At 51.7% G+C, this 26,952-nt stretch overlaps 10 protein-coding genes and 1 pseudogene across 11 annotated transcripts; 5 read left to right on the plus strand and 6 right to left on the minus strand.

The window, feature by feature from the left end:
* Window positions 1–1,858: 1,858 nt before the first annotated feature.
* LOC9634661 (germin-like protein subfamily T member 2) lies at window positions 1,859–2,512 on the minus strand. Its single transcript, XM_002965913.2, has one exon. It carries the CDS (start codon window positions 2,510–2,512, stop codon window positions 1,859–1,861), a length of 654 nt encoding a protein of 217 aa, XP_002965959.2.
* Window positions 2,513–5,273: 2,761 nt separating this feature from the next.
* LOC9636027 (elongation factor-like GTPase 1) lies at window positions 5,274–8,129 on the plus strand. The gene has a single exon (XM_024670741.1). It carries the CDS (start codon window positions 5,274–5,276, stop codon window positions 8,049–8,051), a length of 2,778 nt encoding a protein of 925 aa, XP_024526509.1. The 3' UTR covers window positions 8,052–8,129.
* Window positions 8,130–8,784: 655 nt separating this feature from the next.
* LOC9634662 (alpha carbonic anhydrase 7) lies at window positions 8,785–9,913 on the plus strand. Its single transcript, XM_024670742.1, has 6 exons — window positions 8,785–8,854; window positions 8,947–9,170; window positions 9,252–9,358; window positions 9,412–9,520; window positions 9,592–9,789; window positions 9,836–9,913. The coding sequence occupies exons 1-6, from the start codon at window positions 8,785–8,787 to the stop codon at window positions 9,893–9,895; spliced, it is 768 nt and encodes a 255-aa protein (XP_024526510.1). The 3' UTR covers window positions 9,896–9,913.
* Window positions 9,914–10,215: 302 nt separating this feature from the next.
* On the plus strand, window positions 10,216–11,925 carry LOC9634663 (annotated as a pseudogene).
* Window positions 11,926–13,022: 1,097 nt separating this feature from the next.
* LOC9634664 (protein TRAUCO) lies at window positions 13,023–14,880 on the minus strand. The gene is made up of 4 exons (XM_024670342.1): window positions 14,804–14,880; window positions 13,771–14,760; window positions 13,413–13,705; window positions 13,023–13,349 (listed from the first exon to the last, which is right to left on the minus strand). The coding sequence occupies exons 2-4, from the start codon at window positions 14,747–14,749 to the stop codon at window positions 13,065–13,067; spliced, it is 1,557 nt and encodes a 518-aa protein (XP_024526110.1). The 5' UTR covers window positions 14,750–14,760; window positions 14,804–14,880; the 3' UTR covers window positions 13,023–13,064.
* A 451-nt stretch (window positions 14,881–15,331) lies between these two features.
* On the plus strand, window positions 15,332–16,132 carry LOC9636028. The gene is made up of 2 exons (XM_002965566.2): window positions 15,332–15,803; window positions 15,872–16,132. The coding sequence occupies exons 1-2, from the start codon at window positions 15,363–15,365 to the stop codon at window positions 16,025–16,027; spliced, it is 597 nt and encodes a 198-aa protein (XP_002965612.1). The 5' UTR covers window positions 15,332–15,362; the 3' UTR covers window positions 16,028–16,132.
* Window positions 16,133–16,388: 256 nt separating this feature from the next.
* LOC9634665 (probable E3 ubiquitin-protein ligase RZFP34) lies at window positions 16,389–17,672 on the minus strand. Its single transcript, XM_002965915.2, has one exon. It carries the CDS (start codon window positions 17,599–17,601, stop codon window positions 16,621–16,623), a length of 981 nt encoding a protein of 326 aa, XP_002965961.2. The 5' UTR covers window positions 17,602–17,672; the 3' UTR covers window positions 16,389–16,620.
* A 694-nt stretch (window positions 17,673–18,366) lies between these two features.
* Window positions 18,367–20,566, minus strand: LOC112344818 (E3 ubiquitin-protein ligase MIEL1-like). 2 transcript variants are annotated; one of them, XM_024670225.1, is made up of 2 exons: window positions 20,481–20,566; window positions 18,367–20,357 (listed from the first exon to the last, which is right to left on the minus strand). In XM_024670225.1, exon 2 carries the CDS (start codon window positions 20,298–20,300, stop codon window positions 19,296–19,298), a length of 1,005 nt encoding a protein of 334 aa, XP_024525993.1. In that variant the 5' UTR covers window positions 20,301–20,357; window positions 20,481–20,566; the 3' UTR covers window positions 18,367–19,295. The 2 variants fall into 2 exon arrangements, with proteins under 2 accessions (XP_024525993.1, XP_024525992.1); XM_024670224.1 differs by having other exon boundaries at window positions 20,435–20,527.
* Window positions 20,567–20,591: 25 nt separating this feature from the next.
* Window positions 20,592–22,081, minus strand: LOC9636029 (ASC1-like protein). Its single transcript, XM_024670226.1, has 7 exons — window positions 21,929–22,081; window positions 21,640–21,881; window positions 21,336–21,491; window positions 21,085–21,270; window positions 20,835–21,016; window positions 20,723–20,764; window positions 20,592–20,657 (listed from the first exon to the last, which is right to left on the minus strand). The coding sequence occupies exons 1-6, from the start codon at window positions 22,052–22,054 to the stop codon at window positions 20,739–20,741; spliced, it is 918 nt and encodes a 305-aa protein (XP_024525994.1). The 5' UTR covers window positions 22,055–22,081; the 3' UTR covers window positions 20,592–20,657; window positions 20,723–20,738.
* Window positions 22,082–22,097: 16 nt separating this feature from the next.
* LOC9636030 (ER membrane protein complex subunit 1) lies at window positions 22,098–25,748 on the minus strand. The gene is made up of 12 exons (XM_024670222.1): window positions 25,625–25,748; window positions 25,434–25,558; window positions 25,325–25,387; window positions 25,143–25,261; window positions 24,993–25,087; window positions 24,153–24,936; window positions 23,401–24,102; window positions 23,125–23,343; window positions 22,976–23,068; window positions 22,714–22,908; window positions 22,546–22,659; window positions 22,098–22,494 (listed from the first exon to the last, which is right to left on the minus strand). The coding sequence occupies exons 1-12, from the start codon at window positions 25,723–25,725 to the stop codon at window positions 22,234–22,236; spliced, it is 2,871 nt and encodes a 956-aa protein (XP_024525990.1). The 5' UTR covers window positions 25,726–25,748; the 3' UTR covers window positions 22,098–22,233.
* Window position 25,749: 1 nt separating this feature from the next.
* LOC9636031 lies at window positions 25,750–26,948 on the plus strand. Its single transcript, XM_002965567.2, has 2 exons — window positions 25,750–26,625; window positions 26,691–26,948. Exons 1-2 carry the CDS (start codon window positions 25,783–25,785, stop codon window positions 26,850–26,852), a joined length of 1,005 nt encoding a protein of 334 aa, XP_002965613.1. The 5' UTR covers window positions 25,750–25,782; the 3' UTR covers window positions 26,853–26,948.
* Window positions 26,949–26,952: the final 4 nt, after the last annotated feature.

Genomic DNA, 26,952 nt, shown 5'->3' on the forward strand with positions numbered 1-26,952 from the left:
TACAATTTGGGTGATCTCGGCCGCGCCAGGAGCGTGTTCGAGAGCATGAAAATGCACAGTTTGGTTTCCCCATGGTGTTACAACTGAGCAGTGGAAGTCTTCCAGCTTATGAATCTTGAGGGCGTCAAACCAGGTGACGTTCCGGAGCGTCTCGTGCCCGAGGGGTTGGAACACATCAGAGCACAGAACTCTGAGTGCCAAGGACCTCGTCAACTTGATGCCATTCCTCCCAGAAGTCGTGATCTGGATGTCGCTGCTGGGAGCTTGGCGCCTCCACCGCCATGCCGATTGTGCCGAGCGATCTTCAAGCTGGAGCCTGGCTACACGACTGCCTACGTCGTTTTCTCGAACATGTGCTCGTCGATCGGGAGGAGGGACAAGGTCTCGATGATCTGGAACCTCATGAAGTCGAGGCGAGTGAGAAAACTTCCGGAGATCAGCAACATCGGCAGTGAAGTTCACAGTTTCGTAGTGGGGGATCTTTCGCATCCTCGCAGCAAAGACAACTTCGGGGAGCTCTAGAGGCTGGCCGCTGGTTATGTTCCTGACACGAATGAGATCTTGTACGAGGTTGGCGAGGAGCAAAAGGAGGAGCTGCTGCACTACCACAGCGAGAAGATGGCTGTGGCTTTTGGATTGATCAGCACGCAGCAAGGGTTGCCGCTGAGGATCATCATGAACTTTTGGGTGTGTGCGCTCAGCTATCAAGTTTGTGTGAGGATGTAATACATCCGAGATCACCGTACGGCTGAAACACGTGGTAACACATGGTGGATCTGGAGAGTCACGACTCTCACCTCTGTATGTATAACAATGATGATATTTGAGCGAGAGAGTTTTTCTCTTCTTCCTTGGTTTACAACATGGTATCAGAGGTCAGGGATTAAATCTTGGGCTGAATGGAGCAGGAAGAGGAGGAAGACGATGAGCCCCCTGATCTGGAGCGGCTGTGAATTGCAAATATCAAGATGGAGGTTTTTTTGTTTATTTTGTCTTGTGCAGGCAACCCTAAAATGGAGGCGGTTCTTAATTGGGACTGGCCTGGATTTGAATTGGAAGGGTTGTGGCATTGCTTGCTACCGCTGGAGACGATCTGATGCCCCTACTGCTACAAGGGAAGGCTTCCTTGGGCTGGAGATTTTCTGATGCTGCCAAGAGGCTTCTGTTCTTCCTGGGAATTGCTGTGTGCAAGGGCCTTGAGGCTGATGGAGAGATCACATTTGAGGGGGGGAGATGGAACAAAATGCTGGTTCCTGACAGGTCCTGATACAAGCTGGGCTGTGTGCAAGCTTGGGTACCTTGGAACGTGCTGCTATTGTTGTTCAACACCACAAGATGCTGATTTCGTGAGCTCAGCTTTTCTTGGCTGAGTGGGGGGAGTGAGATAGGTTTCTCAGTGGTTTAGCATTAGTTTCTTTTTTCTGATCCAGCCATCGCACGCTGATCTCGGCTGAGTGGGGGTGTGAGGATGTAATACATCCGAGATCACCGTACGGCTGAGACACGTGGTGACACGTGGAGAGTCACGACTCTCACCTCTGTATGTATAGCGATGATGATATCTGAGCGAGAGAGTTTTTTCTCTTCTTCCTTAGTTTACAACAGTTTGGTGGGACGATCTATAACTGTGACAGACGCTAGTCGGCTCCATCGCTTGAGCACGTGCTCTTGCGGAGATTACTGGTGACTTTGCTCGGCTCGTTCGAGAGACGGATGCGAGTGGAGGAGCCCATGAGCAATTTTCTAGCATTGAGGTAGAGTTCCATCTTTGCTTTTCTGGTCGCTTCATGGAATGCGAGGGACAAGCTTGCAACGAATCCACAACTAAGGAGAAAAGAATTTTATAAACGGGACAATCTCAAACAAAGTTGGATCGGACTTGGTTGATGCTACGCTCGCCCAAGAAGAACGTCTTCTCGAGCACCTCGTCCGGGACCTCGGGTCGGGATCCAAACATGGATCTGGCAATGAACTGGATTCCGGGAAGCTGGGAGTTGAGAATGGCGATGATCTTGGCATTGGTACGTCCTACGTTCATCTGCCAGTGGATCAATCCGCGAGGAATCACCATGACTTCTCCCCTGTTCATCACTCGAGCAAACAGACGATTATCCGCTGTGACGATGGCGGCGTAGACGGTCCCTTCTTCTACGTAGACCATCTCCGAGGCTCTGGGATGGGTGTGTGGAGGGATGATTCCTTCGGGGAGAAAGTCGAGCCTAGCGATGGAGAGACCCAAAGTGTTGAGGCCTGGAAATCTCAGCACAGTTCCAAAGATGGCACCTGAGCTGTTGATGTTTGTGGTGTTGGAGGAGTTGACGATTCCGCTGTAGATGAAGTCGTCGACCGTGACTGCGGAGGCGTTCCTGCATGGGAATCCATTGATCCCGGGGACAACGTTGAGATCTCCAATGCAAAAGTCCTGGAGTGGATCTGGATCGGATGAGACTACTGTCCACACGAAGAATGAGAGCAAAGCAAATGAGAGAGCGTGAGATCTGGACACAGCCATAGTCGATCAAGAGGGGAGAAATCTTTAATTGGAGACGAGGATCGCTGGATTTATGATGAACCGTTGCCTTGAATGATATATATACCTCGAAAATGTGGTCGTGCGCGTACACACTAATTTGGAAAGCCGAGCGAGCCACCATGTTGGAACACCGAGTTTCAATCAGCGAAAATCACTTTTGAATGTATGCCGTCAGATTGTTTTAAATCGGACGGCTGTATATGAAAGGGCTAAACGAGAAGATGGATTCTAGGGTTTTGGATGAGCACTGAGGAAGCAGCAGCATTTCTCATCGGCAGTAATTATTTTGATCGATCGAGGTAGCTTGGGTCTTTCGCTAGAAACGTTTCGTGAGCATGGTGCATAGAAATCTTGATCATCAGCGGCATTGTCTCATAGTGTTCGATGGCGACCAGTGTGGATATTCGTCTCAGGCATTGCTTTTGGTTGTTCGCGGTAGCCGTGGCTGTGGACATGTTTGCCAAGTGTGGGAACTCAGATCAGGCACTGATCTTCGATAGCATGGCTTTCCATGACGTGCTCTCGTGGAATGCACTCATGCAAGGATGGCAAAGAAGACTTTGCTCTCGATCTCTTCTCGCAAATCCAGACATCTCAAGAAGCTACGCCGGACGCGCGGACTTTCATCGCGGCTTTGATGGCGTGCTCGCAAAAGCAGCGAAAGAAGATGTCAATTGGAGTGTCGCAAGTCGAAAAAGCTGGATTTGAGTTTTTTAGCAAGTGCGCTGGCCAGAATTTTCTAAGAACTAGAGCTTTCTCATTAGTATCTTACAAGGCGCAAAGAAGAACAATGCACGAGGAAAGAAAGAAACTTTCTAGCTAACATCGAAAGACCTGAAAGAACTTCTTCGATGCAAATGGGTATTTTGCGCACCCCGCGGGCATATTCTTCCTTCCTCACGGACGAGCAAATCTCATTCATTTAGAATAGTATTATCATATTGCGGTTTAGACCCTCTCTAAGCCCGACGCAAGATGAGCATCAGTGATACCTCCGCAGCTACCTTAGTGATTTCTTCTTGGTGGCAAGAAACCCGTCCATATAACTCAATGTTCCCGTCTGTATCTCACGTATGTAAATATCCATTATTTCTTTGGGCGTGATCAATTCTTAGTTCTTACACTCTACTATCGAAGGAATTCTGCAATGTGATCCACGAGAATCTGGAATCTACGAGCCTTACAGTTGGTAAAAAAAAAAAAAAGAATACGAATTTACCAATGAACCAATATATACCAGAATATACTCTCTAAGCCTGGTAACAAATCCAAACGATACATGTCAGAAATGTGTACGGGTGCACTCTAACAGAATTTTGTGATCATGGGGACTTACGATGGATCGAGGCTGTCCAAACACTTGCGATCCATCCTGTCCGTCCAGCACATCTTCGTGCTTCCTGAGCGCGCGAGCGTGGAGAGCTCGCCAGGGGGACGATGGCCGGCAGTGTGTGGGCGAATTCGAAGCTCATTGCGATCGGCTGTGCTGCTCTCGCAGCAGCGCTTGCGACGTCGTTCTGGGCATTGATCCCGCGCATGCGCAGGCCCAGGAAATCCAAGATCGATCGAGACGACTTGCCGGTGGAGGTCTGGGCCAAGATCCTGGGGAAGATGACTCCCAGGGAAATGATTGCGAGCAGGGGGATCTCCAAGCTGTGGCGCGTGGCGGTGGATCAAGAGCTCTCGACACGGCTGTGGATTGTGGAAGAATCCAATGGCAGGGTCCGGGACTCGCGCGGCCCGGCCTTCGATTGCGTGATCGCCAGCATGAGATCCTTGCTGCCGTCGTGGGCGACCACCCAGAATCTAGGACGCTACCTCTTCTCTGGAGTTCCTGGATCGTGGAACAGCAGCTCTCGAGGCCTCGTAGTTGGTTCTTGCGAAGACGAAGCTGGATCATACATTCTCTTTGTGGGCAATCCTCTGCTGCGATTGTGGGATAAGCTGCCGGATCCGGATCTTGGCGACATCTCCGGTCTCTACGTCTCCATCGAGCACAAGAGCGACTCCTCTGGTTCTTACTCGGTGCATGTCGCCGATCCCGGCCACCAACGAGCCAAGAAGCTGGATTCCCACGAAGGTTTCTTCTGGAAAGAAGAAGCCGACTGGGCCAAAGCCTGCTCGTTCCACCAGGAGCTCCGCCAGCCGCCCAGAAACGTCCCTCCTTTCCCAGCGGCTGCGACCAGAGCGCGCGTGGATCCGAATGCGGCGACGAGTGTGCGGTTCCGCTCGCTCGCGCTCGCCAGGAAATCGCGGGGTAACGATTTTGAGCTTTGGGAACTGGTTGGTGGTGCGTGGTCCAGGCTCGGTGCTGGCTCGTACGAGCTGGATTTCCTCCTGAGCGGCCTCTGCGACGACGATTCCGACTGGAAGGCGTTCTTCGGCGACAAGTTGGTGGTGCTGAAATGGCTACAGTTTGTGGCGACATTCGACTTGGGCGACGACGCGGATGGGCGCTGGCACGATTTGGAAAAGGCCTGCTTTGTGTGGCAGCCAGGCTTTGCTCGTCCCTGAGGAAGGAAGAATATGCCCGCGGGGTGCGCAAAATACCCAAAGTGGGCATTTGCATCGAAGAGGTCTTTCCATGTTAGCTAGAAAGTTTCTTTCTTTCATCGTGCATTGTTTTTCTTTGCGCATCATCGCGCCTTGATACTAATGGGAAAGCTCTAGTTCTTAGAAAATTCTGGAATCTAGCTGATATAATGCTATACACTACCCTAAAGACAGGCAATTAGGGTTTATGGTCAGCGATGGAGGCCTGCGAGAGAGGACGCGCAACATCTGTATCCTCGCCCACGTCGATCACGGCAAGACGACGCTGGCGGACCATCTCATCGCCGCCGCCGGCGATGGCGTCGTCCACCCCAAGCAAGCGGGTAAGCTTCGCTACCTCGACTTCCTCGACGACGAGCAGCAGCGCTGCATCACCATCAAGAGCGCCTCCATTGCCCTCCGCTACCGCGATCACGCCATCAATCTCATCGACTCGCCGGGGCACATCGATTTCTGCGGCGAGGTCTCCACGGCAGTGAGGTTGAGCGATGGAGCGCTCGTTTTGGTGGATGTTTGCGAGGGAATCCACGTCCAGACCCACGCTGTGCTCCGCCAGGCATGGCTGGAGAGGGTGGCGCCGTGCTTGGTGCTCAACAAGGTGGACAGGCTCGTCACGGAGCTCAAGCTCTCGCCGCTCGAGGCCTACCGGAGAATGGAGCGGATCATCGCCGAGGTGAACGGCATTGTCAGTGGCTTTCGATCCGAGAGCTACTTCTTCCGCGACGGAGAACAGCACGAAGAAGAGAGTGGTTTTGCGGACTTCTCTCCGGTGGCTGGGAATGTGGCCTTTGCGAGTGCTCTGGACGGGTGGGCTTTTAGAACACACGATCTTGTGGAAGTTTGCGAGATAAAGCTGGATCACTGTGTGACTGCTCGGGAGCTGGAAGAGAAGCTATGGGGGGGCTTCTTCTTGGTAACAGAGGACAAGAAACACAAGATTGTGTCCGAGCAGGAGCTTCCAAACGGGGCCAAGACCGCTGCCCCCAACACGAGGAAGCCTCTGTTCGTGCGACTTGTCCTGGAGAGCTTGTGGCAAGTTTACTCGTCGCTAGAGAAAGTTGGCGACGAGTCGGCAAAGATCCTGAGCAAGGTGATCAACGTCATGAAGCTCTCGGTTCCAGAGCGAGAGCTACGAAGTGGAGGCAGGGCGTCTCTCCAGGCCGTGATGAGCCGATGGCTTCCACTCTCGGACAAGCTCCTCGACATGGTTGTCCAAGCTCTCCCGGACCCGGCTCGAGCACAGGCTTACAGAAGCAATCACTTACTCCCGCCAAGAGCAGCGTCGTCTTTTTCGACCCTGATCAGCCCGAGCCAGCAGCAACTTCTCGACGAGATTGAGCATGCACGAATGTCGGTAAAGAAGTGTGATGACAGCCGCGGAGCTCCTTGTGTGGTTTACGTTTCCAAGATGTTCGCGGTCCCGGCTTCGATGATTCCTCGTGGTCGAGGAGATGAAGAAGACGAGTGCTTCTTGGCATTCGCGAGGGTGTTTAGCGGGGTCCTTGTTGCTGGTCAGAGAGTCTACGTGCTCTCGGATGTCTACGATCCAACCGTGGATACGGACAAACGGAGCTTTGAGGTGGCGACTGTCACGGCTCTCTACGTGATGATCGGCCGAGGACTCAAGCCCGTGGACAAGGCAGCGGCTGGAAACGTGGTGGCGATCCAGGGACTTGGGGAAGAGGTTCTCAAGACGGCGACACTTAGCTCATCTCCAAACTGCTGGCCACTCGCGGGCTTAAGTTTCCAGGCGGCTCCGATAGTGAGGGTGGCGGTGGAGCCGTCGAATCCTGCGAACTTGGCACAGCTTTTGAAGGGACTCAAGCTTCTCAACCGCGCCGATCCCATGGTCCAGGTGACTTTCTCGAGCACTGGTGAGTACGTGCTCTCAGCAGCAGGCGAAGTTCATCTCGAGCTCTGCGTGAAGGAGCTGAGGGAGAGGTTTGCTCGCGTGGAGCTTGAAGTCTCGGCTCCTCTGGTAGCATTCCGAGAAACCATTGACGACGACAGTGCGATCACGAGCGAGCGATCGGAGGAAGAAGAACAGGAAGAAGGAAGAAAGGAGAGATGCGTGAGCTTCACCACTCCAAACCGCAGGTACACAGGAAGTGTTGAGGTTTGGAGGCTGCCAAGCTCGGTGCTGGAAGCCATCGAGAGCTCGGGCCTCGTCAAAACCGGCAAGGAGACTTGTTGCTCCGAGACTCTGGCAGCTCATCTTCTCGCGAATGCAGCAACAAAGAGGGAGCTCTTGGGCGAAATCATCTGGTCGTGCTGTGGAGCCAATCTCCTCGTTTCATCGCCGGAGCTCCTGCAAAGCTGTGGCAGCGAGGAAGACAGTGCGAGCCTGGAGAGCAGCATCGTGACGGGCTTTCAGCTGGCCTGTACCGCCGGTCCGCTGTGCAAGGAGCCACTGTGGGGACTGGCCTTCAGGATCAAGGTGGCGACTTGCAGCAATGCTGGCCATGGTGGCGTTGAAAACTCGGGACAAGTTATCAAGGTGATCAAGGAGGCGTGCCTGGAAGCAGTGGCGAAGAGAAATCCCAGGCTTGTGGAGGCGATGTACCTGTGCGAGGTGAGCACAAGCTCCTTGTTCCTGGGACAAATGTATGGAGTTTTGGCGAGGAGGCGGGCGAGGGTGGTGAAGGAGGAGATGGCGGAAGGGAGGGACGTGTTTGCGGTGGTAGCGTTTGTCCCCGTGGCGGAGAGCTTTGGCCTGGCGGAGGAGCTGAGAAAGAGGACGTCTGGAGCGGCCAGCCCCCAGCTGCGGTTTAGTCACTGGGAAGTAGCCGAGGACGATGGAGATGATGGACTGGAGATGGGAGCTTTTCCAGAGAGGGACGAAGAACAAGGAGGGGGATTTGCGAAGCGGTTGATTGACGCAGTGAGGAGACGAAAGGGATTGGCTGTCAAGGAAAATCTTGTGAGGCATGCCGCGAAGCAAAGAACCTTGGCTAGAAAAGTCTAATAGCCCATTTTCTTTCGAATATTTGGAAGATTCGTTTTTGAAAGATACCAAATAATCCCTAACCCTAAAATTGGAGCGCAAAGTTCAGTCACGTAGTGGTAGCCACAGACTTTCAGGCAGCAGCAGCAGCGCAAGAGCAGTAGTTAAGTAGCGCGAGCAGAAAGTAGCAGAGTGAGTAGTAGAAGCACGTAGGTAACGAGACATAGCACGATAGAGTTAGATAGTAAGGAAGACTGGGAACGAAGAACAGCAGTGAGACGAAGTGAAGAATTAACAGTCAGATAGCAGGGGACCAATCATTCAGGGCGAAGCACTCCTCGGCTGGATTCCACCACTTCATTGAAATGGTGGCGGGAAGAAGAGCTCCAATCTTTGTAGTTTTCTTTTTCTACACTTGTAAATATCCATTCCAAATCTATAGTCTTTCAAGTTCGTGATCGCCCCCTTTCGTGATTAGCTTTGAAAAAGAAAATAAATGGAGATCCGATTTTTGGCCATTGTTTGATGAGGCCATGCCACTTTTGCTGATCACGAGTGACGAGCTCATGAAGTAAACATTGGCTAACAACCGGCTGCGACCGTATAAAGTCATGCCAAGCAAAGCGCGCCTCCACGCAAAGACCCCCTTTGACAAAACACTTCTCTCTGCCAAGAGCTTCTTTTTTATTTAGCTAGTGGCTAGTGATCTTTTCCTCGTTGTCATTCTAGCTCTGTGGATCATACGGGCCGAGCGATGGCAAGAAATCTTCGCAGCTTCGCCGCGTTTCTTGCGATTTTCTTGACGTTTTTAATCCACTCGAGCGGTACTGCACTCATTGCTTGAACTGATCATTCCATCCAATTGAGCTCTCTTCTTATGAAACTCTTTTATCTCTTTGCTTTCGTGCTTGTTTAGATGCTTCTGATCGAGAGTATGACTACTCCAACAACAGCCCGCGCGGGCCGCAGCGATGGGCGAGCCTCCACCGATCGTGGACGCTGTGCAGCTCCGGCTCACTCCAGTCGCCCATCAATCTCACCAAAGAGACGGTCTTGCGCGACAAAACCCTGCACAAGCTCGACTCCAATTACAACTCCACTGCCATCGCTACGGTTCTGGACTGGAAAGAGGATGTGGTCGTAAGTTACACTCCGAGATCTTTGATCTTTGATCTTCGATCTTCTCCTGGGAAATGATATACTTTGTTTTCTTTGTTCCAGCTTAACTTCCCAGACAATGCTGGTGATTTGATGATCAACGCGACCCAGTACAAGCTAGTCCAGATCCGTGTCCACTCGCCCAGCGAGCATATGCTGGAAGGAAAAACGTAAGCTTTTCTCTTCGGAAATGAAATGAAATTTTGGTTTTTCTCTTGAAAAGGTTTCCTGCCGAAGTCCATCTCGTCCATAACAGCACTGACGACTCCAGCCGCATTGCGATCGTAGCATTCTACTTCAAGCTCGGGCGTCCAAACACTTTCATTGGCCAGGTAGGAATATTTCATTCTTTCTTGGATTTCTATTCAAAATATTTACAAAATAATCAAACTGATAATATAAGGTGATCGATGCACTCAACTCCACCCAAAACTTGGGCGAGCTCAACCCAACGCTACTCAAGATGGTGGGCAGGCCGTACTACCGCTACTCGGGCTCGCTGACCAGCCCACCCTGTACGGAGGGCGTTGACTGGTACGTGGTCAAGAAGAATCGCCGCATGTCCGTTGACCAGTTCCAGTTCATCCACAGCTATGTCAACGTAAGTCAATCACAGTGAAGTTCTTATTAACTTTTTTACTCCATAGGGAAGCAACGCAAGGCCCATGCAGCCTGCCAATGGACGAGAAATCGAAGCTTATAAATAGTATAAGAATTACGTGAACAAGAATATACCATGTACGTCATAAAGAATATGCCCAGGAATATAAAAGAAGGCTTGCCCCACCGTACAGTGCTTGCGTGTTCCAACGGCCGCGCCTGTTAAAATTTGAAAATCCGGGAGAGGAGAAAGAGATTAGGTCTTTCTTCTCTCCTCTTTCTCCCGATCGATCCATCCACGATGCGACGCCGCCTCCAAATCCACTCGGCCGGCCAGTTGGGCTGAAAGGATGCGCGGCGCGGCGCATCGAGAAGCGAGGTGATTGATCCCTTCTTTGTAGCCCCGAAGAACCATACCATCGCGGCCATGGCGAGCTTGAGCGTCTCCGGCCTGGCGCTGCCGCAGTGCGCCTCCATGCTGCGCGAGAAGCAGCGGATGTGCTCCGGGAATTGCAGCACCAGTGGATCCAGCGGCGGCAGCGCTAGCGGCAGGCGGAGTTACAGCACTAGATTCGCATTTGGAGGAGGAGGAGGAGCGTCATCGTCGTCAGTAGCGAGGAGAGATTGGAGGCCTGTGCAAACTAGAAGAACAACAGCCACCACCGTCACCATGACACTGGGAGGAAGCTTTGATACCTTTCGGGACAGTGGTGGAGCACCGCCCACGCGTTTCCAGCGAAGTGGATACCTCCTCGGCCAGCCCTTGAAGAGCCTGGATCCCGGCTTGCACCTCGGCCCGGAGCTTCCACGCCTCCACCAGCGGAAGGGTCCTTCGTTCCTCAAGCCTGGAAGAATCGGAGTTAAGCGAGAGAGCAGCGATCCGGATGGAACTTACGAGACCACCAAGAAGGAGGTGACCAAGGCGGCGAAGCGGCTCAAGGACGACAAAGGTGGCGGCACGGGCAGGATCGCCGTCTACTTCGTCTCCTGGTGGGGGCTCAACATCATCTTCAACGTTTACAACAAGAAGGTGCTCAACGTTTACCCGTTTCCGTGGCTCACCTCCGTCATGGCGCTCTTCGCCGGGACCGTCATCATGCTCGGCTCGTGGATGACGGGATGCATCCAAGCTCCCGACACGGACATGCAGTTCTGGCAGAATCTCTTCCCTGTAAGAACCAAAGAACTCATTAGTCAGTCCACGAACTTGAAGTAACGAAACCAAAGAGAGCGTAGGAACGAACTCACCTTGAAAGCTTTTCAGGTGGCAGTGGCGCATTCCATTGGACACGTCGCTGCGACCATCAGCATGGCGAGGAGTGCTGTGGCCTTCACGCAGATCATCAAGAGCGCGGAGCCCGCGTTTAGCGTGGTGCTGTCGCGACTCTTCCTCGGAGAAAGGTATCCTCTTCCCGTCTACTTATCACTCCTGCCAGTCGTTGGAGGTTGCTGCTTGTCCGCCGCCACCGAGCTCAACTTCGACATGATAGGTACTTTCTTCTTCTTCGCTTGCCTCTTTTCTTCGACTTATCGAGCTCCTGTTTGTCACAGGTTTCTTGGGAGCCAACATCTCCAACGTTGCCTTTGTCTTCCGGAACTTCTTCTCCAAGAGAGGCATGAGCAAGAAGGTCAGCGGCCTCAACTACTACGGCTGCCTGTGCATCATGTCTCTGGCCATCTTGACGCCCTTCGCAATCGCCATAGAAGGCTTTCACAACTGGAACGTTGGCTGGCAAACTGCGTCTCGAGCAATCGGTCCCCCATTCCTCTGGTAACGTTGGTCACTTCCAAACTTGAGACTCTGCCTTCCCCGTCGTTCTTTCTTTCTCACGCCGTCCGTCTGCTAACCAGGTGGGTGATCGCACAGAGCGTCTTCTACCACTTGTACAACCAAGTCTCGTATATGTCGCTGGACCAGATATCTCCGCTGACTTTCAGCATTGGTAACACCATGAAGAGAGTTTCTGTCATTGCGGCGTCCATCTTCATCTTCAAGACGCCGGTGCAGCCTGTGAATCTGATTGGTGCAGCCATTGCGATTTTTGGAACCTTCTTGTACTCACAGGTAGACAAAAGCTTGTTCGCTGTGAACTCCCTCACTGTTCTTTTCCTTTGCAGGCAAACAAGTGAAAAATAGCTTTTTTCAGCCGTGCTACAAGAGAGAATGAGAGAAGATTGAAAGTGTACCTGTTTTTTGAGACTTCGCAGGGAGAATGCATTGACGCTGATCTGTTTTGTTCGAGACAAACTGTTACTGTTATCGCATTGCAAGTGTTAGCTGTAATTAAAAAATATAGAAAGATCGTCAGTAGCCAGACACGCGTGAATTTCTCACAAGGGAAGCAGCAACACGGGGCAAGGAACGAATTCTGCAAGGAGGTTCCCATCAATGTGCTTGGAATGAATGCATTCCATGCTGAGAACGACCAAGTCTAGCCCCATGTCATCCGCAACTTCTCCTATTACCACTGCTGCTTTCTTGCCTTCTCCAATCTTTTCCAGCATCCCATAGTCTTGGATTCCTCCTACAAAAGAAAAATGTATCACAAGTTTACCAATGAATATCAATCCCAACCTTCTTCCAGGTGCCAGCGAATTGTTTGAAGTCTCTGCTCGTAGTCTTTCTCCTTTTTCTCCTCATCAATCACTGCAGCCACGGCAAATTCATAATGGACGTGATGGACCCAAACAAAAAACGAAGTTACGTACCCACAACTGTGATCTTTGCGCCATACTTCTTCGCTAGAGACGTAGCTGTTGCCGCGGCCTACAAAAAGAAAAACAAAGAAAGAAACAGCACTCAGAATCAATCAAAGAAAAAAACTGAGTTTTTGCAACCTGACGAGTCGAATCCGACAGATACGGGTTCTTATCGATGATGGGCAGTAGAACATGTTGAAACTCTTTCGCTATTGCTGGAGCTCCGTCTGCATTACAGTGAATCGGCAACTCGAGAGACAAACAAGAATCCGACTTACCAGTAGCACTACTGCTGCACCGAGCCACCCGAAAGCGTTGAGGACGAATCGAGTAGCATCTAGACCGATTTGCTGGGGCCTGGAACGAAAAGCAAGACAAAGAAGAAGAGGTTGAAAGGCCGATCCGGCTGATGTTGCTCATCATCGTCGCCCAAAACCAAGGAAGAGAAACCAAAACCCACAAAGTCCACTTGGACAGTAGCTAGGGCTTTCCAGACTCTTCCCCTTCCTAAATCCTGCTTCCTGCCTAGCTATGGAAACTAAAACCAGTGTAAACTAAAATTGAATTTCCCTGTCCCTAAGAGAAGCTTGCTTCCTGTGCTATCCTTCTAACTTCATCCACCTGGGAAATGATCGCATCTGTGCTTTCGATCGGTACCTCTACTGCTAATTGCAAGCTGTGTCTGATGATGCTGCTTGACGTTGTCGTCGTTTTCTTTTTGCTGCTACCCGGTGTGGTCTTCTTCGCAGACCCTGGCTTTGGTGGCTTGCCTCTCGGCTTCTTTTCTGCGGCTTCTCCCGGGGAGTTGGACTTGCTGTGGCCGTTTCCATTTCCTGCTTCCTGACCACCCGCATCAGTCTCCTGGTGGGAAAAAAACAAGGCAAACTTTTGAGAAAGAACGAGATCAATTAGACATGGAGGCACCTGTTTCAGAGGTTCCATCTGCAGTCTCCCGCCTGCTGCTGCTGCAATCGCTGCCACTGCCTCCATTTCGTGGGTACCGGCAAAAGGAGCGGCCGACATCGGCTGCGGAGGCGTATGGTCCTTCCAATCCGTGATTGGGAATGCAAAGTCCGGACCGAAGTTGAATCGAACCGTGCAGTTTGGCTCGTTCGGAAGCGTGTACATTGAAGCAGCAGGAAAGTACCGTCCTGCGTAGATATCTTTGTAAGCACAGCCCTGGTACACACCGTTTCTAAAGAACACAATCTCGCCTCCTGAAAACAGAAAGCACCAAGACGTCGTTACGAAACGGTGAAAAGAAACAAGAGTCGATACAAACCAGGCAAAGGCCTGAGAGGCTCCTCTTTCGTCTCGGCAGTGTAAGGCAAGCCTTTGAAGCTCACAATCTCCGGTGGCTTTGGAGCAAGAGCAGCACCATTCGGCAAGTTGATGTAGAAGCCAATCGTGTCACCTTCAATGTAGGCTTCTCCATAAGGCTCCCTGAGCGCTGCATGGACTTTACTCCCTTCCAGGTCCCGGTAGCCATATCCATGACTGTCGTATCCAACCGGAGCCTGGACATCACCCTTCTGCGTACACCACCCAAGCCGCGTGTGCCCAGTCTTCCCCAAGTGCTCCACAGTGATCTCAAAGTACCAAGCTCCTTCCACAACACCCCGAGTAGCTCGGACCATCCGGTACCCTTTGATACTCCCAGCCGAGAGCTGGTCGGCGCTGAGCTCCACCTTCTCGGCCTTCTGGAGCTTGGAGAGCAAAACTGGCAAGTCCGGCCCATCCTCGATCTTGGGAACCACGGGACTGAGGTAGACCGAGTTCTCATTCTCCAGAGCTTTCGCCTGTGTCTTGCTGCCCCCCTTTTTGCTGCTCTTCCTCGTCGTGCTCTTGCTCCAAACGTTTGTGTTTCTCTTCTTTGGCTTCTTCGCTGCCGCCGCGGATGCCCCCTCGTCCCCCTGCTTGCGTTTCTGGCTCACCTTTCCCTTCTTCTTGTTGTTGCCTCCCTCAGCAGCTGGAATCTCCATCTCTGGAGTCTCTGGCGCTGGAGTCCCGGGGGCGGCCTCCTCCTCCTCCTCCTCATTCCCATCCCCACGATTCACATTCTCGATCGGCACTGCGTCGGTAGCATCCGGAGTGGAATTTGGATCCCTACTCACCCCTTCGTCGTCATCGCCCGCCGCATTCGGGCTGTTGTTGTTGTCATCGTCGTCGTCGCCGAGCCGGAGCGATGGAGTGCGATCCTCGTCCTCCATCTCCTCGTCGCCGCCCTCGCCCTGCTCCGCGAGCTCCTCCTCCATCGTCATCACCTAAAACCCTAAAAATATTTTCACGCGAATATGCCCAACGAATAATCTTACTCCGGGAAAAGGAAAACTCTTCGTGCTCTAGCTCTTGAGCCTCTTGGCGAATCGCGCGATCACTTGGAACTCGTCCAGATGCTGTGACAAGAAGAGATAGAAACGATCGATTAGTGGAGCGCTTGGCTGTGGGGCTTGCCTGTTGGGACGCGAAATGTCGGATCACGGCTTCTAGCAGCTCCTCCTTGGAAGAATTGGGGCTAACAGGCTGCAAGAAAATCAGGACGCCAGAAAGAGAAGCGATCGATCGATGCGTACGAGTTTGAAGTGGCGCCGGTACCGCCTCAGCGCCGCCGTCTCCAGCTTGCTCAGATCCACAATCTGATCCAAGAAATATCCATCGATGATTGATCGATCGATCGAAAGAGGGAGAGAAAGAGGAGAAAGAAGATAAAAATCTATCGATCGATCAGAAAACTCTCACCGTTTCTTGCCGAGATCCCGTCGCTGCTGCTGCCGCTCTTGGATCAATGTGAGTGGACGATCGCTTCTCGGAGGAGGATTTCGCGTTCATGGAACTGGCGATGGATCGAAATCTTTCGCTAGGGATATTCGAGCGATGGAAGGAAGAAAGGGGTATATTTTTGGGCTTGGCCTTGTTTGGATTTTAGGGATTGGATTGGGGAAAGGAGGAAGGATGCTGATCGAGGCGGACGTCTACGAGGATTACATCCTTTGCGACAAGCAGCGAGCTGGCGGCGATGATGGCCGCGACCGCGGTGATGACGATCGCGCCTCCCAATCATGCGTCGTCGATCCTCCTCCTCCAGCGCCGGCGCCAGTGATTCCCGAGAAGAAGGAGGCGGTGGAAGAAGAATCGCAGAGCGCCGCCAAGATCATCGATGCCGCGGCGGCACTGCGATGGATGCAAGAGCTCGGCCGCGATTACAAGGCGTATCGGCTCCAGAGCCTGGGATTTCTCGTCCTTAGCACCGTGCTCTTCGCGGCTCTCCTGGCGATCGTCGTGTGGCAGCACAACCAGATCCTCGTCTTGAAAGAGGTAAGTCTCTAGAAATTTTTTCTTTCCTCCATCGATTGACTGATCGATCCGATCGCTTTGTTTTCCAGAGGGTGGAGTATCTCTCCCAGGCGGCGTACATCCAGGAGACCCCCATCACGATCTCCCGCCCGCGCTGCACGACCCTCTTCCCGAGCTCCCTGTGCGAGACCAGCAAGGAGCTGCTAGGGCGCTTGCGATCGCGCTTGATCAACGAGTTTGCCTAAATTCTCTAGAGATTTCCAGCGATTTCTATCCCCCCGATAGAAATCGAGAGAGCTTCTTCTTCATTGTCACTCTCACATACATTGTCTAAATTCCGTTTTTCTCTTTCCGCAAGTACTCACTCTTTGATCTGATCGCGCTCGCGCTCGCGCTCCCGCGACAGCATCATTGGCGAATTCCTGTCGGGCTGCCGATTGACGAAGATCAAGTAGCCAGTGACGCCCAGCACGATCGCGGTGAAGATGTAGAGCCCTCGCGTATTGAGCCGCGTCCTTCGATCCTCCATCGCCTAACCCTAATTCTAGGGTTCGTGAGCAACTAACGGCTGGGATGCAACCCCCGACAGCCATCCGACGGGCACGATTCAACCACCCAACAATAGAAATATTTCTTTTAATCAGTAAAAAAAATAAAAATAGAGAGAAATTTACAACCATCCGACACGAGAGCGCTCGGCCTCGCCAATTCGGACCCTTTTTTGGTTTGGCTGTTTAGCTGTTCTTCGTCTTTGATCCAGAGGAATAAATGCGATGCGTGAGGAGAAATCGGGGAAATCGGGAAGAAAATCGAGAAGGGCAGCCGAGAAATCGATTGATCAGTAGAGAGATTGAGAAGAGGAAGAAGAATCGGGGGAGGAGGACGAACTGGGCGATGAATTGGAGGAGATGGGCGGAGAGGAGGCCGATCGTCGAGTCTGCCTGGTGTTGTAGGAGTAGCAGTGGAGGCATTTGTGAGCAACAATGTGAAATGGTACCTCGGAGGATCCACCGCAATCGTTGCACAGGATCCACACCAGCTTGTTGCGGTAGGCATCGGGCATGGGCGTGGCGGCGATCTCCTGATCCAGCCTCTCCCATGCCGAGCTCATGTCACACACCGACTTGGAACACACCGGGCACGAGAACTGCGCGTGGAGGGTCATCTCGCGGAGGCACTCGCTGTGGATGGTGTGGCCGCAGCGCAGAACCGTGATGTCGCTGATGGAATCGAAGAGGTAGTCGAAGCAAACCGGGCAATTGTGGTGCATCGAGTTCTCCACGCACGAATGCCCCTTTTGGAGCGCCACCGCGTAGCAGCAGCCACACTTGTCGCAGTGGAAGAACTTCTCCTGCCCGCCGACGCGGCAGATGCCACACGAATCGCAGTGGAACTGGCCCTTGCTCACGTCGTCGTCGAAGAAGCGGCAGATCGAGCAGTAGTAATCGCCCATGGAGACGCCGCAGCCGGAGCAGACCTGGTGGACATCCTGCTCCAATCCACACAGCGAGCAGATGACGCGCTCTACCTTGTGCCGGGGGAGGTCGTGGCGCTTGGAGGGATCGGCCTCGTTGGCGTTCATGGCCTCGTTGTGGCAGTGGCGGCAATTGAAGATCCCATTGCAGCAGGGAGCCCGGATCAAGCAGCGCCGGCGGTAATGCGCACAGCCATACTCCATCACGCCCTCCTTGAGCGCCCGGATCTGCTCTTCCACGCCGCGCGCCAGGGATTCCTGGCTGAAAACCTCCGCCGCCGTCGCGATCTCGATCTGGTGCGACAGCGTCGAATGCAAGCCGGATTCCACCACCGCCACGGACATCTTGGAAATCTTGGCGCTCCTCTCACTGGACTGGATCAAACCCTAGCCCCCATCCGCCATAGCCAACAAGAACAAAACAGCCGGCCACATATATAGGGCAACGGGGATCGAGGGAAACTGTTTTTGTGGCATTCCGATCCGGAATCGTGAACAGATCCGACGGTCAGGATGGCGCCGTTCCTGCGGCGCGGGATTTATGTCCATCGAACGGTTACGGCTTCTGTCCCTTTGTTCGTTGGGCGGTTGAGATTTGTCCTAGGGCAACTTGGCATGATGATGGGATAGAGTAGGCCATTTTAGATCTCGTCTGATTGGCCGTTACGATCGCCAATCACTCGCCATTTTTTTTTTTTGCAGCATTTTTACTTTTCTTCGGATTTACGAGCGAAGCAAGAAAAAGCAGTCTTTGCTTGCCCCGTCTCATTCATAAAGAACATTGAAGAGGGAAAGAAAACGCTCAATCGCGATTCCATCCTTCTGGATTAATCTTGGAATCTCTACCTTGGATTGTAAAAGGAATAATTCGTGAGGGCCCCGTAACCTTGTACATATTGGGAGACCTAGGCCTAGTCTAAGTAAAAATGCGGTGGAGTCCCACCCATCCACGCTCGCTTCCTTATCTCGCAAGGAACGGCGGCGGCGGGTGTGGGACACGCCGCGGCGTTAAATGCCCCACTTTGGCATTTGCCCCCATCGTGGGTCGTGTGATCAGCTCAAAGCTCTGCCCAATCCACGAACTCTCCAAGATTCTATCAGATCGATCCATGGAAGAATAGGGTTTTTAATCTTCTCTAGAGAACATGCTCTACGCAAAGATCAAGCAGTCAGGCGTGTCGGGAATGCCCAGACAAGCGCCAGACAAAAAAGCTAGGGCTTGTCTCCAATCCCCCATTCTTGCACTGGAATATCCTCCAGTTACAAGAATATTCTCGTGGTCGACAAACGAGGTCGTCGTTACGAAACAAACCTCTCCCAAAACGGACGAAAAAATCTTCCTTCTCGGCAGCGAGTACCTCTTCTTTTTTTTCTTTTCTTCCTTTTGTCCCGACTCCTTCCTCGGGAACTTCCAAACGAGAAACGCTCCAATTGCTTGGCTTGCTTGCTTTGATTTGCTTCCTTGGCTGGCTTTTCTCCTGTCGATCGATCTAGGTAGCGGCGGCGCCAAGGGTCGGGTCTTGGGAGAGCTTTTCCTTTTCTTCTTTTGCTTCGAATCTCTTCACTGTTCCAAAGTCAATCTCTTGTCCCACAAGAAACGCAGCGGTGGTATAGCTAGTGGCGTGGAACACGCCGTTTCTTCAATGACTAGCTAGCTTTGCGTGTATCCTGTGAGAAAGACCCGTCTCTCCACTGCGCTATGCCACCACCAAGTTCCACGAACTCTTCGTCTTCATCTTCTTCTCTTCCTCCTCTCCTTCCCAAATCCAAATCCCAATCCTGTGTGTCTCGTCTATCCATCTATATCTGTTGTTTCTTCGCTGTTTGTTTGTTGTGGTGTAAAGATCCCAATGCTTGTGAAAAGTGTGAGAAGACACATCCCACTCCTCGGGGATTCCTTCCAAAATACTCCTGTTTTTTTCCTCCTCCTGCCTTGTTCCCTGTATCTTGCTAAAGAAAAACGGTGCCAGACCAGAGTTTGACCCGTTCGTCCGTCTGGTTCTTCTTTGTCGGCGCCACAACGAACTCCTCCTTGTTTTCTAGTCGTTGCTGTTGCTGCTGCTGTTGCTCGAGTGGCTGTCGTTGGCAGTGTTGCTGGTCGCAGCAGCGGCCGTGGGCGGAAGAGATGGCGGTCTCTTTGTCTGCCTGGTGTTGAAAGAGCCGCAACCGGGGCACTTAAGCGCGAAAATATGAAACGGTACCTCGTCTTTGTGATTGCAATCGTTGCACAGCATCCACACCGTCTTCCCCCTCAGGGCCTCCGGCATGGGAGTGGCAGCAATCTCCTTGTCTAGAGTTTGCCAGTACTCGGACAAATCCAGCACCGACCTGGAGCACATAGGACAAGTGTACCTCGAGTGCAACCGCATCTCATTGAAGCAGTCGGCGTGCATGGTGTGGCCGCACTGGAGCACGGTTATCTGCTTCACGGAGTCGAAGAGGAACTCAAAGCACACCGGGCAGTTGTGGTGCATTGCTCGCTCCACACAGACGTGCTTGCCTTGGAGAGCCACCGAGTAGCAGCAGCCACAACGGTCGCAGTGGAAGAAGTTGTCCGCTCCTCCAACGCGACAAATGCCGCATGCGTCACAGTGGTACTGGTGCTTGTCCGTGTCGTCGTCGAAAAGGTTGCACTTTGAGCAAAAGTAGCTCCCCATGCACACTCCACAGCCTTCGCAAACTTGCTGCACGTCTTGCTCCGTGTCGCACAACAAGCAAATGACCCGCCTTACAGACTCGCGACGGATTTGGTGCCTCTCGCGAGGGTCAGCCTCCTCGCCCTTTGCTTCGTTGTGGCAATGCCGGCAACCAAAAACCTCGTTGCAACACGGAGCTCTGATACGGCACCGCCGCCTGTAGTGCGGACAACCATACTTCCTGCGACCCCTCTCGTTTTGTTCTTCTTCCCTCTTATCTTCTACCTGCTCCCCATCCTCCTGCTGTTCCATCCCCGTTCTAGAAACTAAGGCCTCGGTTCCATTGCTCGTTCCAGATTCCACCGAGCAACTGAGATCCCAGGGGACACGCCTGTCCAGCTCCTCCATTCCACCCGGCGAAGAAGCAGAAAACTTCAGTGTTGGCGACGCAAGTTCCCAGTGCGGCTGAAAAGAAAAGAAGAAACGAATCACTCCCAAGGAAGCAAGAGCGGCCGAACTTGCAAGCACGCAAAAAATCTTACTCAAAGGCTTGCTTGCCTGTCCGTATCCAAGGGCCAGGATTCTTACTCGTAGCGGTCGACCGACACTGCTCTGACACGTCAAAAGATAAAGACGCTACGTTGACAATAGAGAAAACGTGAACGAGCGCTCTCCACCACGGAACAAAGGAATAAGATAGAGAGAGGAAACGTTGTACATTTGAAGGCCATAAAATACAAAGGATGGATGACACGGTTCCAACTCCTGAAAACACACATCCACCGGATAAAAACCATCACGATGCCACCTAACTTAAGCTCGAGCCTTACCTAATTTCCACGAGTCTCAGTCATCATCCTCACCCTCGGAATCTGTAATGTTTCCACCAGTTGATGAAAACGGAGAAAAGAACGATCCTAGAAAAGAAAAACTGTACTCTACCTGAGCGAACATCGTCTCCGATAACTCCAGCCCGTATCTGCTTGACGATCATTCGGTAAATAAGTACCCACCAGTAGATGTGAAGTACAAAAAGACTGATGAGTAAGGTATTCGTTACGTAGTAGTAAATTGGCCCGTAACCTCTATGTAGATGAATGTTGATGGCTTTGATGGACAAGTAGCTGTCGTGGATGACACGGAAACACCAGTGAAAAGCTTGAACAACTAGCAAAGATCAGATACTGCTTACCTTGTCCCCCAAATAACCCAGACTGGGAAGTAAATAAGCCGCAAGAGCACCCACGAAAGAGCAAACAAGCCAAACAGGACATCTGGAACAACACGGACTCCCGCATATTTTGACATCTTGGCCAGCTCCAAGAAAACATCACTCGCATCATGTAGTGCGAGCACGACGCATCCTATCCGAGCAAATCTGCTTGCACCAAAATAAAGCACCACGAACTTGACAGGCTCCACGAGAATATTAAAAGAACCAACCTGGTCCAATACGAAAACGAAATCAAGCCAAAGGTTGCCACATGGTGGGTCATGCTCACTCCGAAATCCTTTCTTCGCGTTTCCCAAAAGATAAGAGCAAATATGCTGTAGGCATAGAATCCCGCCGCAAAAGCATACAGGAGCTTGAGCTTCACCCTGGAAAAAAAGAAACAAAAATGAAGATCAGTACGAGAAACACTGTTCCAACTAGAAACTAGTTAAAGATCAAAGAACAAAACTCTAGAACTTGTTCCAGAAAAATCAAAGAACTCGAAAAACTTGGAAGGAAAAGAAAACCTCTTACTTGATGGTTTGATTCGGCCACGTTTGATCCCCGGGTCCGACCCAAATGCTGTAGCTATCGGTCAGCCAAGTCTCGTTATAAGTCACATATAGCGCAAAGATCTCCGCGGTGGTGTAATAAACGCATTTCCAGCCCGACTCTTTGAATTTAATCTGTGTCTTCCTCAGCGCGTCCCTATCGGCGTCGCTCAGCTTCCTCAACTTGGACTCGTGCGTGCCAAACACCGATTTCCTGCTCAATTTCTACGCGAGCGAGCTCAAATCTGCCAGAAATCCGCATTGCCGCTTACCTCGAGCACGAATCGATCCAAGAAGAAGCGGCAAACCGGGAATCCTATCGCGAATATCGGCGCCAGCGTCACAAGATCCCAAAAGGAGGGATCGATCTCCCTGTTGAGCTGCCGGGCGAGCTCCATCGCCGCGATTCTCTGGGAGAGAAAGATTAGGGCGGCACAACGGTGACAAAATATTTCTTTTATCGCGAGTCCGTTAGAATCTTAAAGGCAGGATCGTACATTTTCGGTACACTCGTACGGCCCCGCCCTATATGACACAAAAAAGCTCGTTCGTGTAGTTCTTCGTTCTTCGCGTTTTCTTACTTCCATTTCTCTCGGAGCTCCTTTCTTTGCGACAGCACCATGCTCACGGCGATGGCCACCACCAGCACCACGATCGTGATGAGCAGCAAAGCGTAGCTAAAGTCCTCGGTGAGCGAGTCGTAAGTTCGCGATGGCGCTGTTCTCGTGAAGAACAAATCGATCCCGTAGGCGAATACCAAGCACGTCGATTCTAGCCGAGCAGGGACGCTGATGATCCCCCGGAGTTCCTCCACTCGAGCCGCGTGTGTGAGATACGACTGCCAAGAACACGGCCTTTAGAACAGTCCCGAAAAGCAAACGACGCAAACCTGTGGAAAAACTGGGAGACCCTCGGAAAGAGGAATCACACCTTCCTCCCTTTCCATGGGAGTCGGATCCGCGGACCTGCGTGGATCCAAAAACCGCTTGTCCAGAGCGATTACCTGCGGGAAAACGATCTAAAGTTCGTCCAAACTCCATCAAAGTTGCTCGCTCACCTGGTTTCCTATAGTACCAACGAGTATTTGCTTTCCCGTGATGCCTCTTGCAGTGAACGTAACACTCATTGTCCTGACTGTGGACGGGAAAAAGTAGCTCTGTCCCTTAACTTCCAAGTTGCGTGGTGAGAACGACGAAAACGGGACGCTGGCGTTGTAGCGTCCCAGCATTAATTGAAGCACATCTTTCCCGTCCTGCGTGCGAAAAGAAAGTCAAGAAAAAACTCTCCTTTCAAGCTCAACTTGTCAAAAAAGACGTTACCGCGGATTTGTCATAAACTTCCAACACAGACATCTCGTGACGGTGGTTGCGCACATTGAAGTAGCAATAGACAACCCAGTTCTCGCTGAAAACCTGTTGAGAAATCCATCAGCTCTTGGAAGAAAAGAGAAAGGTGATTCTTTCTTTACCGCGTGAACGGGACCCTGTGCGTGTGCATGCGAGACACGATGGAGAATTTGGCCAGTGACACTGTCAATAAGGTACGCAACTAGCCACGTCTCTTCCGGGTTGGCGGCGCCAACTCTAGAATCTTGAGGTGTCACTGTTGCAACGAAAACCATGTTTTTGTTGAGATATTTGTACCATACGTCACGATTGCCCAGAACTTTAGCTTGGGTGTGCACCATCTGTGACGAGAAAATCAGAACCATATCAAGAAAAGAAGATCAAGACCCGAAAGTTACCTCATCTGCTCTTCTCGTTGTGATTGCCGCAATAGTTTCCGAGTCCTTCGGAAACAGTACAGACCATATCTTTTGCGACAGGAAAACCAGTCCGCCTTCTTCTCCAGAGTCTATCTGCGACTTGATGTTGTATCCTTCTATTTGCCCGGCTCCTTTATCAGCTATGTAGAAGTAGACGTTCTGCATGTACTTCTCGAAGAGGCTCAAGCTCTCGTCGCTCGTAGGATAAAGATGAGCCTTGTTCTGGTCGTCAATAAGTAAGTGGAGCCTTCGTTCCGATGAATCTACGAGTGGCAGAGCGAGAGCAAGCTTGACCGAGTAAGGAAGTGCCAAGGTTTCCTGCACACTGCCTGTGAGCATGTCTACCCAGGCCGCAAACCCAGTTCCATCGTGGGACGATCCCAATACAAGAGCAACCGGATTCTCGTCGACGTGCTTGTGAGGAATTCTCCACGGATACAGCTTCAAGGAACCTTTCGTCGACAATTCAGGAATGAAGCGCGACCACACTATGCCGCCATTTCCAGTATGAAGAGCGAAAAGCTTTCCGGAACTTGTGAGGACGACTATGAGCTTCCTAAAACCGTTGTGATCACGCGTCATTTTCGTCTTGTCTGCGTTATTCAGGCGCAAGGCTTGTAAAGCCGTCTGCTCCTCGGCTGTTGCAAGCATAAGCGTGGATTTCAAGCGCAAAACATGCCCCTGCATAAACAGCAAGTTGACGTCTCAACGTTGCAAACATATTTCGTTACCTTGAGCCACTCGTAGAGATCGTGCTCGACTTCTGCGACAGAAACACCAGCTTTTTCCAACGGAAGCTCAGCAGTCAAAGTATCCACGACGGAAGCAAGTGCTTCCTCTCTGCTCCACACCACCTTTCCCTGCTGCAGCAAAGCCAAGGAGTGATCCTGTCCGACTATAAGGACCCTGAATCCACGGCTTCTATCTGTTTTGATGTAAGCGTTCATGAACACTTTCTGTACCCCTCCCTTGTTTGGATCTACCTCCACTGTCTCCTCAGCAGTCTCAATCCATTCCTTGCCACTGAGCACACGGACGCGAATTTCTTTGGAGTTGACACGCTGAAGGAACGACTGCGCAAAAGTACCATCGAGAACGATGCTGTTACTGACAACCGCTGGCCCCTGGATCTGTTGAAGCACTTCCACACCTTTCTTGTCCAATCCCAGAACAAAAATGGAGCCGCCGTCTGTAGAAAGGACGCAACCTCCAGGGATCTTGTCTGGTAAAAGCTGCGCGCTTGAAACTGGCGAATCGAGAAGTGTAGCAAGACTTGTCTTTTGCAGCTCTACCACTTCGCCTTCCATAAGACCAGTAACAATGTCTCCCTGAGTATCCAGAGCCGCGAAAACTCCAGAGCTCAAAACGAAGCTAGAAGGATTCAACGGTTCGGTTGTCTTTAGAGTTGTGAAAGCGCCAGTGCTCGCATCGATGCGGAAAAGTGCGATGGATGATCCAGAAAACCCAGCGACGTATATATTCTTGCCTTCAAAGCTCAAGGAGGTCTGAGCCAGCCTGCTACCATCCAAAAACAAAATCAAACTTTCACCTCGAACATTAGTGGCACATACCTTTCATCCAGCAAATCCGCAGTCCAAAGAAGCCGGCCGTCGGCACTTGACACGACATAAACTATCCCTTGTTTCAGAACAAGTAGATCATCAGACTGCCACACAAGAAACAGTAAATCGTCAAGAGAAATGCAAAAGCGAACTCCATACCGGCAGGAGAAAAAGCTGAGCAGGAGATGGCGAAGTGTATAACGAAGTTTCCCAGATAAGTGAACCGTCAGGAAGATGGAATGATCTCAAGGAGCCTCCTCGAGACAATGAGACCGCATCTAGATCATCCGAGAAAGCCTTTCAAACACAGGAAGAAGAACAAAAAGAAAAAAAATGCTTACATTTGCCAAGAGCTACTTGGAGTCCATCAATCGGCTCCGACTCCTCTAGAACTTGCCTCCAAACTGGAATCCATCTCGTAAACTCTTTCAAGCCCATAAGAGAACTTACAAATCTCTCCAGAGCGAAGATTGAGTGATGCGACCACGCTCTTCTCTGTAGCTACAATAACGCGCTTCTTGCCGCTAGCAGTCTGGAACACTGCGTGAGTTACTTTTCCAATGTATTCCTGGTGCCTGCAATGGAGAAAACTCGTTTCTAAGCATGGATCCCATCCTTTTGAGCTCAGCATTCTCACTCACCAGTCCCATAGCCCGACCTGATCCTCGTAAATCGCATCACAAGCTGCGAGCACCACGAGCAGCAGCGCCGGCGCAAGGACCCAGCGCCTCCAGCTCCCCATTATCCAAGAACCCTAATTAAAACTCCAAGGGGGAAATAGTTTTAGGGCTCATCAGCTATGGAGTCCCTTCTCGCGTGCTACGCATCCGACGAGGAAGGAGAGGAGGAAATTCGCGCGCCAGTGACAAGTAAGTCCTCGATTCCTCCATTGCCAGAGCCGCGGATCAGCAATGGCGACCAAGGGAGAGGCGGCAAGAGCATGTTTAGCTTCCTTCCGGCGCCGAAGAGGAACAAGGGGCTGGATTATCACCCGCCGATCGACACCTCGGCCCTGGATGAGGAAGAAGATGCCGGCAATGCGAAGAAGAAGCCGCGATTGGACGAGAAGGAGATGACCGTGGTGGGGGGATTGGTATTGCCGGCTCCCAGGAACAGTTTGGGGATTGGGGGCGCTTTGGGTGGAGGCCGTGGCCAAGCTCTGGATTTTTCTAGCCACGGTTCTTCGTCACTGCCAGAGAGGAATCTAGATCAGGAAGAGATGGTTCCTTCTAGCAGCGAAAATGTGGAGGAGTCGGGATCTCAAGAGGGTCTTTACTACGAAGATCCTTTTCCAGGATATCAGACACAGGGATACGATGGTCTTTCGCAGGAAGAAAGCTATCAAGGCCAGGAGAATGGCTATGAGGGCCTGGAAAGTGGTGCTTTCTACGAGGATCAAGGACAGGATCATCCATACCAGTACTACGAGGGAGATGCTGTCTATGATCAAGCTCAAGCCCAAGCTCCTGTGGAGGAGGATCCGGTTGCGAAGGCTATGAGGCAGGAGAATCGGAAAGGAAGAGTGGAGCCGGTTAAGTTCGTCCAGATCAAGCAGGACGATCTCACCGCCAACAGGCCGCGAGAGGATCAGCTCCGGATGACTGGCATCGCGTTTGGCTCGACGTTTAGCTCCGTGCTTGACGTAAGTTTTTGCGATCTTCTTCTTTGTTCTTCCTTGGTTCTGACCGGTGGTGTTTTGATTTCCAGAAGAAGGATGACGAGGAGAACAAGCCTTCCAAGCTCCACAAGAAGAAGCACCAGATCGGATCGCTGTACTACGACATGAAGCAAAAGGAGTTTGAGCTCATGGAACGCCGCGCCAGAGGGTTCTTGAGCAAGGCTCAAACTCACGCAAAGTATGGCTGGTAAGAAAACGGGGAAAACAAAACTAGGAAGAAAAAAAGAAGAAAAGATGGAAGAAAAGAATGTTTAAAAGGCTTTTAAAGACGAAAGGTTTTTAGGGTTCTTG

The sequence above is a fragment of the Selaginella moellendorffii genome, unplaced genomic scaffold, assembly GCF_000143415.4.
Source record: "Selaginella moellendorffii unplaced genomic scaffold, v1.0 SELMOscaffold_6, whole genome shotgun sequence".
Lineage (NCBI taxonomy): Eukaryota > Viridiplantae > Streptophyta > Lycopodiopsida > Selaginellales > Selaginellaceae > Selaginella > Selaginella moellendorffii.

Bases quoted from the DNA above. Each gene is read 5' to 3' on its own strand.
- LOC9634662 (XM_024670742.1), top strand. From the start codon at position 8,785: ATGGCAAGAAATCTTCGCAGCTTCGCCGCGTTTCTTGCGATTTTCTTG. The intron at 8,855-8,946 runs GTACTGCACTCA...GTGCTTGTTTAG, and splicing joins GTTTTTAATCCACTCGAGCG to ATGCTTCTGATCGAGAGTAT. The intron at 9,521-9,591 runs GTAGGAATATTT...TGATAATATAAG, and splicing joins CAAACACTTTCATTGGCCAG to GTGATCGATGCACTCAACTC.
- LOC9636027 (XM_024670741.1), top strand. From the start codon at position 5,274: ATGGTCAGCGATGGAGGCCTGCGAGAGAGGACGCGCAACATCTGTATC.
- LOC9636031 (XM_002965567.2), top strand. From the start codon at position 25,783: ATGGAGTCCCTTCTCGCGTGCTACGCATCCGACGAGGAAGGAGAGGAG. The intron at 26,626-26,690 runs GTAAGTTTTTGC...TTTGATTTCCAG, and splicing joins CGTTTAGCTCCGTGCTTGAC to AAGAAGGATGACGAGGAGAA.
- LOC9636030 (XM_024670222.1), bottom strand. From the start codon at position 25,725: ATGGGGAGCTGGAGGCGCTGGGTCCTTGCGCCGGCGCTGCTGCTCGTG. The intron at 25,559-25,624 runs GTGAGTGAGAAT...TCTCCATTGCAG, and splicing joins CAGGTCGGGCTATGGGACTG to GCACCAGGAATACATTGGAA. The intron at 22,495-22,545 runs GTTTGCGTCGTT...TGTTCTTGGCAG, and splicing joins GTCTCCCAGTTTTTCCACAG to TCGTATCTCACACACGCGGC.
- LOC9636029 (XM_024670226.1), bottom strand. From the start codon at position 22,054: ATGGAGCTCGCCCGGCAGCTCAACAGGGAGATCGATCCCTCCTTTTGG. The intron at 21,492-21,639 runs GTAAGAGGTTTT...CTTTTTTTCCAG, and splicing joins TGGCCGAATCAAACCATCAA to GGTGAAGCTCAAGCTCCTGT. The intron at 21,271-21,335 runs GTTGGTTCTTTT...TGGTGCAAGCAG, and splicing joins TCGTTTTCGTATTGGACCAG to ATTTGCTCGGATAGGATGCG.
- LOC9634661 (XM_002965913.2), bottom strand. From the start codon at position 2,512: ATGGCTGTGTCCAGATCTCACGCTCTCTCATTTGCTTTGCTCTCATTC.
- LOC9634664 (XM_024670342.1), bottom strand. From the start codon at position 14,749: ATGACGATGGAGGAGGAGCTCGCGGAGCAGGGCGAGGGCGGCGACGAG. The intron at 13,706-13,770 runs GTTTGTATCGAC...TTCTGTTTTCAG, and splicing joins GCCTCTCAGGCCTTTGCCTG to GAGGCGAGATTGTGTTCTTT. The intron at 13,350-13,412 runs GTGCCTCCATGT...TTTTCCCACCAG, and splicing joins AGATGGAACCTCTGAAACAG to GAGACTGATGCGGGTGGTCA.
- LOC9634665 (XM_002965915.2), bottom strand. From the start codon at position 17,601: ATGTCCGTGGCGGTGGTGGAATCCGGCTTGCATTCGACGCTGTCGCAC.
- LOC112344818 (XM_024670225.1), bottom strand. From the start codon at position 20,300: ATGGAGGAGCTGGACAGGCGTGTCCCCTGGGATCTCAGTTGCTCGGTG.
- LOC9636028 (XM_002965566.2), top strand. From the start codon at position 15,363: ATGGAAGGAAGAAAGGGGTATATTTTTGGGCTTGGCCTTGTTTGGATT. The intron at 15,804-15,871 runs GTAAGTCTCTAG...TTTGTTTTCCAG, and splicing joins AGATCCTCGTCTTGAAAGAG to AGGGTGGAGTATCTCTCCCA.